A 6,000-nucleotide genomic window follows, 5' to 3' on the forward strand; every position below is an offset into this window, starting at 1 on the left:
CATACAAAATAGATTGTACTTATACACTTATTGAACATTTTAATCTACTTTGGCATACTGAATAAAACATGGCTGGATTAAACCAAACAAAAACTATTATTGGTACCAAAATAATTTTTTTAATGTTGAAGCGCACCCATCACCACCACTGAAATTTGCAAGGCTGTTTTTTTTTTTTTTTTCAAAAGTGGAGACATTTTATTTGCCTTTCAGGAAAAACGAATCAAATTAATCAACTAAAATACAGCATTGTAATTTGCAGTAAAAAATCAACACATTTTTGTAACTGGCTCGGGGAAGGAAAAAAAAGCCCAGTCTTTTCATGTAAACATAATAAGCCTGTAATATGCTGCAGACAAACGCACTGCATGGGGTGTGGAGGACCCGAGCTGATTAGATTACCACAACATCAGCCTGGGGCCGCCATTTTTAGAATCTGTAAAGGACAAAAGAGGGAAATTTCAGTTTTTACTCCCCATCTCAGAAATTGAAGGAAAAAACAGACTATTTTCCAAATAGGTATTCATGTCTCCAGCCTAGAGTTGAATGCACCTCACTTAATTCTCTCCAAGGTCTCCAGAACTCCAAACACCTTACCTTATTCACATCTCTAAAAAGGGAACAAAATAGGCAAAACGAGGTTTACTCTAGAGCTAACTCTAGCGATTTCTCTTTGACTTTAAATTGTATCATTCTTAAGACACAGCCCAGCAAGGACGGATCTATACGGAACTAAGGCCAGTAGAAGACAGCACTCTGGATTGTTTTTTCTCACCCCCACCTCGTTTGCACAGTGAACCGTTTGTTTCTCATCTGTGTCTGCTGCCACAGGGTCTGTGCCAATGCCTTGGTCAAAATAAGCTTTTCTGAAATGAGCCATATTGTAGATCCTAAGGCTCCGGCACAGTAAAGCACGGCGGTAATGCAAAACGAGTGGGGGAGGAGACTCAGAAGGCTGGGTACTGGGGTGACCACCTCAGGGGCGGGTTTACCCTCTCCAGGAGAGGATGAGGAGCTAGCTGTCTCGCTTTCCCACAAAGACAGATGCCCAGGGCGTTCTTCTTACCCCCTTCGTATTCATGTGCACATTATACCAGAGACTGCCCGTCAAGAAATGGAAGAAGAAAATGGGGCCTATATGGCTTTTCAGCACCTGAACAAGACACGGTTGAGAAAAGGGAGCGCTGGCAGCTCCTGGGACCACTTCGACACAAACCCTACTAACAGTCACAAGCCTCCCTCTTCACTCAAGCGGCCTTAACCCGCTGCCAATGAGGAGTGCGCCCCCTCCCTAACTCCCACTCTCAAGGGGGTTTAACTGCCAGTTTCCCCTTCCCCAACCCTAAAACCCGCCATAATGCTCCATTTCTAGGGTCAGGAAAAAGAAAGGATAAATTCGATTTAAGCAAGCAACGTCTTGCGCCGGCAAAGACACCTGAGAGTCAACGTCTGCTCCCCCAGCTTAAGGATAAAGATGAGAGACCTCCCTCCCCCTTCAAACACAAGTCCCCCAACCCTGCAAGCCCCAGGAACTCCCACGAAGACGACAGGCACTGACCTGTGATGTTCACACACGAGACACCCGAACTCCGTTATGTGCTCGACCCCCAAGGAGTCTCTCCGCACCTCCGCAAACAGGCGACCCCCGACAGCAGCCACTGCGGACACAGGACCCGGCTCCACACACCCCCTCCCCAAACAGCAGCGCGCAGCCTCTTCACCAGGAACCGAGTAGGGGAGGGGGCACCTAGGCAGTCAACAGGAACGCAGAGACGACGGCGAGGCTGCTCGGAGTGTCTATGCCCACTCTGTTGCCGCTCCCGAACTCCGGTACGGTCTCCCACTCGGCCCCCTGCGCCCGCTCAGTGTCACTGCCTCTCGCTCTGGGAAAATGGCGGCGACGGCGGCGGCGGCCGCGGCGGCGGCGGCGGCGGCGGCGGCGGCGGCGGCAAGTGCACGGGGCCCGCCCGTCCCGCTCCGCAGGGGCAGAGGGGGAGGGGATGAAGCTGCCCGGCGCCATTTTGCTTGTGGGCTGCCGCCCGCCGTTGCCTCTCAGCGGAGGCTCGAAGATAGCAAACTGGAGGCGGTGAGGGGGACGGAATCTCTGTATTTCTGACAACAGATGCATTCAACAATCCACCGAAGGTTTGAGGAAGTGTCGGTGTTCGGTGGGACTAGTTCTTTCCCCCTTTCCCCCAGTGGCCCTCAAATCTGGATATAGGTGAGCTTGGGCAGTGCCAGTATTGGGTGCACGGACAAGGACAGCAGGGCCTGGGAACGAACTCCCTCCCGTCACCCTTCGAAAGCGATACACTTTCTCTTCCTCCCAAACAACCCCAGTCCCGTCTCCCCGTCCCTCTCCCCCTCCTCCCCCAAGCCCAGTCTGGCCTCCGGCGCTGGGTGAACCCGGTTGGGGTGTCACTCGACGCCCACTAGGGGCTGAGGAGGCTCCAGTGCGCAGGCTCCGGGCACCGGATAAAAGCGGAGCTGGCGAGTCCAGCGCTGTCTCGATGGAGGAGCAAGAAACGGAAGAGATCGGGGGGAGAAGCAGCAGGAAAAATGCAGCAACCGTCAACGCCGCCTCCCTGCCACCGTGTTTCGGGGTAAAAAGCTGCCGTTGCCGTCGGTGCAGTTGCCGTCGCTGCCTCCTATACTTCTCTTGGCCTCGGGGAAGGATTTCCCCACCGGTGGGACAATGTGCGGGGAGGGGAGTGGGAATTCCTTTATGTGGCGGTGATTAAACGAGGGAGGGACAGAGAGACAGTGATCTCGAAGAAAAAAGGGGGAGACCAAAGAATAAAAGGGTTTCCCCACTAAAATGACACGGCGATTCCGGCTCTTGTTTTCGGGGTCTTTCCCCGAAATGGTTTGCGTCTTCCCCTTGCCCCGCAGCGACCCGGAGCGCAGGGGGGAACGGAGTGGGGAGAGGCAGAGGTGGTCTCGGCAGCCAATCGGCGCCTGATGTGTCCTGTCGGGCGCGTCGTGGTTGGCTGGCGATGACCTCATCCTGCAGCAGCGGGTGGGGCCAAAGCTGTAGGGGGAGGCTGTTGCAAAGGTAGAGAGGGAGAAGTGACGATGGCGATCGTTGTTGCCGCGGCCGATGTGGAAGCCAAGCAGTGGCGAAGGGAATCGCAAGGCTCTTCCCTGACCATTTTCTCCTGTCCCTGCGCGAGGTGAGGGCCCCGGCTCGGCCTCTGCGAAACTTTGGGGCGCTGGCGCGGAGGAGGAGACAGGATTTCTCCCTTGACTTTTGTAACTGCGTCAGGGCAAGATGGCGCTGGGTCTCCTTGGGGCGCGGGGGGAGAGGCACGTCCACCGCCGCAGCGCATGTGACCGGGCTGCATTCCTGTGGGGTTTGGCTCCGACCCAGGCCGGGGCGGGGGAGGGGACAGGGCTTGGGCGGAGGAGACTGTGGTGCGGTCGGCGTTGGCGGCCCGAAGAGGAAGAGATGACTGTTGGAAAGCGTTTCCCTCCCCCATACGGCAGAACAGCTGCGGCTCCCAGGGGAAAGCCCCCGCAGGACACTCCTCGTGGGGTGTGACGGCTGTTGGTGGAGAAGGTTTGGCGCCCTATTTTCTTATCTGCCTCTCTCCCCGCAAAGTATACTTATGTAAGGTGGTAGTTCTCTGACGTGGGACTCGGAATCAACTAGGAGTACTTGAGGGTCACTGCGAGGCCTAGTGAGGGGTAAACTAGCTTCTGGGGGTACAACGTCAAGGAGGATCGATTAATTTCTGAGGAAACAGTTTCTCAGATTGGAATAGAAAAGTATTTCCAAAGTTTGGAAACAAATGTAAAGGTGTAAATAACACCCAGGAACACTAATTGCTTTTAAACGGCACAAGCAGCCATCTGAAGGGTCCTTTACAAGGGTCCTTTTCAGACTGTTCCTTCTGTACTTCCTGTTCTTTATTCCAGTTTCCTATCAGTACATCCCTTAAGAATATAGTTTTGTCGGTGGAATTTGCTTTATTTATTTATTTATTCATTTATTTATTTTTTTGAGACGGAGTCTCGCTCTGTCGTGCCCAGACTGGAGTGCAGTGGCGCGATCTAGGCTCACTGCAACCTCCGCCTCCCCGGGTTGAAGCGATTCTCCTGCCTCAGCCTCCCAAGTAGCTGGGATTACAGGCGCCCACAACCACACCCGGCTGATTTTTTTATTTTTAGTAGAGACGAGGTTTCACCATATTGGCCAGGCTGGTCTCGAACTGTAGAGATCCTCCCGCCTCAGCTTCCGAAAGTGCTGGGATTACAGGCCTGAGCCACCGCCCCAGGCCTGCTTTTTATTTTTTATTTTATTTTTTATTTTTGGCATTGGGCGTTAGTAATACAGAATAAAAGCCGTGTTTTAAACTGTATGAAGTTGTAAGACTTTTCAGTACTTTTAGTGTGTTTTCTTTCTGTTGCCCTTTTGTAGTTTTTAAAAATAAAAGACGCAATTATAAGCACTTCCGGTGAATATTATTCCTTAAGATTCCTGCATCATGACATTTGAAGCACTTTTGTAGTAGTACAAACTATACTTTTAGCTTTTGAAACTTCGATAGGAGAAAATATCCAGCAGTTTGTAAGGGCTATTTTGGCATATTCAGTAAGGTAGAATATGTTTTTTGTTTTTCCCACTTGGCCAAACTATAATAGTCAAAACTAGCGAAAATTTTTAAAGGGCTTCTCCTTTTGGGTGGTGTAGAGGGTGGGGAGTTACTCAACAAACACATTTGCAGCTAAAATCTGGCCTACTTCTTGATGGAGCACTTATACTTGGTGCTAGGAGAAAATGATTGCTGGACCTGAAAAGAACCTGAGGTCAAGGTTGTGCTATTTCAGATAATTAAGGCTTAGTTGTAGGCTCTTGGTAGTTTGAAAACAAGATTGGGTTTTTAATTCGTTTGTGTATCTTTAAATCCTCACTAGTTTTTGTGGATTTCTTTTTTCAGTTATTAAGCAACTGAATGTGGATGAACTATAAATAATTAGTACAAAGAATGTAATTAGGTCCACTCTGAATAGAAAGCATTAAGAACTCTTGAATGTCTTCAAGGGTTACTTTGTTACGTGTAAGATGTCTCCCCTTCCTTCATAGCAGTTTTTATTCCTGCTTAAAAAAGGAACTAAATGTGAAGTCAGTAGATTTTAAGGTAATTTTCAGAATGTTTCTACTTTCACCATGCCTTAATAAGGAAAAGAGTCCATTTTCCAAGCGAATGGAAACACCCTTTCCTTGTTTTGTGCCTTTAATCAGAGTGTGCCTTCATTGTTCCTGATTGCCAAATCCACGAACTTCTTGAGCTCTCAGTTTTTCTTGACTTTCCTATGGCATTTCAAGTACTGTTCATACTTGGAATTACTTTTCTTTGACTGCCTTCACACATTCATGTATTCTGCCTGGGCAATTTCATTTGGGCCTGTTAGGTTCCAATACCTCTCCAATTTTCACCTCCATCTTAGCTCTGCCAGCTTCAGAGCTACAGGTAGGCAATGTAAAAGTTTACTGGGGACCGCAGGCTTTCTGAGCTAAATGAAAATACTAAGCTTGGTACTTGTTTCCTAAGAAATTTCTTCCCCCATCCCCTCACAAAAATTATTTGAGTAAATTACACCCCAACCTTCTTTTCCTTATTTTTGTTGAAATCATTGTCTCTTAACTTTGGAACATTGCAATTGCGATAAGCTTACTAGGTTCACATAGCATATCTTCTGATGTGCTACAATTAAAATGCACGCCATCTCAAAAGTACTATGCCATCTCATACCTTTGTGCTTTTGTCTACTACCTGGAGTGCGTCTTTCTCACTTCTGGATAACACAATTTGAGCCTTTTCTTTGCCTCTTGAAACTCGACAGAATCCCTACTCCCAAGTAAATGTGTTGTTCTTTACATTGATAACCCAGCCTAGTGCTTGACACTTGATAGGCATTCATGTATACATGGTTTTTTAGAGATTGATAATATTAACTGTACAGTCTATAAACTGTAAATACTGGCTTTTAAACTCT

The 6,000-nt window shown here is 48.8% G+C and overlaps 2 protein-coding genes across 3 annotated transcripts in view; one reads left to right on the forward strand and one right to left on the reverse strand.

Moving 5' to 3' along the window:
- Positions 1-1,900, reverse strand: part of KMT2E (lysine methyltransferase 2E) — a 101,489-nt gene extending 99,589 nt beyond the window's left edge. The window contains exon 1 of one of the 2 annotated variants that reach the window (XM_010380510.2): positions 1,559-1,900. The gene's annotated coding sequence lies outside the window, so the exon portion shown is untranslated. The remainder of the gene's footprint in view (positions 1-1,558) is intronic. The other variant, XM_010380503.2, reaches the window with a different exon arrangement.
- Positions 1,554-2,911, forward strand: LOC104675866 (protein FAM98B-like). Its single transcript, XM_010380527.2, has one exon. The coding sequence runs from the start codon at positions 1,564-1,566 to the stop codon at positions 2,002-2,004; it is 441 nt and encodes a 146-aa protein (XP_010378829.2). The 5' UTR covers positions 1,554-1,563; the 3' UTR covers positions 2,005-2,911.
- Positions 2,912-6,000: the final 3,089 nt, after the last annotated feature.

Source organism: Rhinopithecus roxellana, chromosome 6 (genome assembly GCF_007565055.1).
Source record: "Rhinopithecus roxellana isolate Shanxi Qingling chromosome 6, ASM756505v1, whole genome shotgun sequence".
Lineage (NCBI taxonomy): Eukaryota > Metazoa > Chordata > Mammalia > Primates > Cercopithecidae > Rhinopithecus > Rhinopithecus roxellana.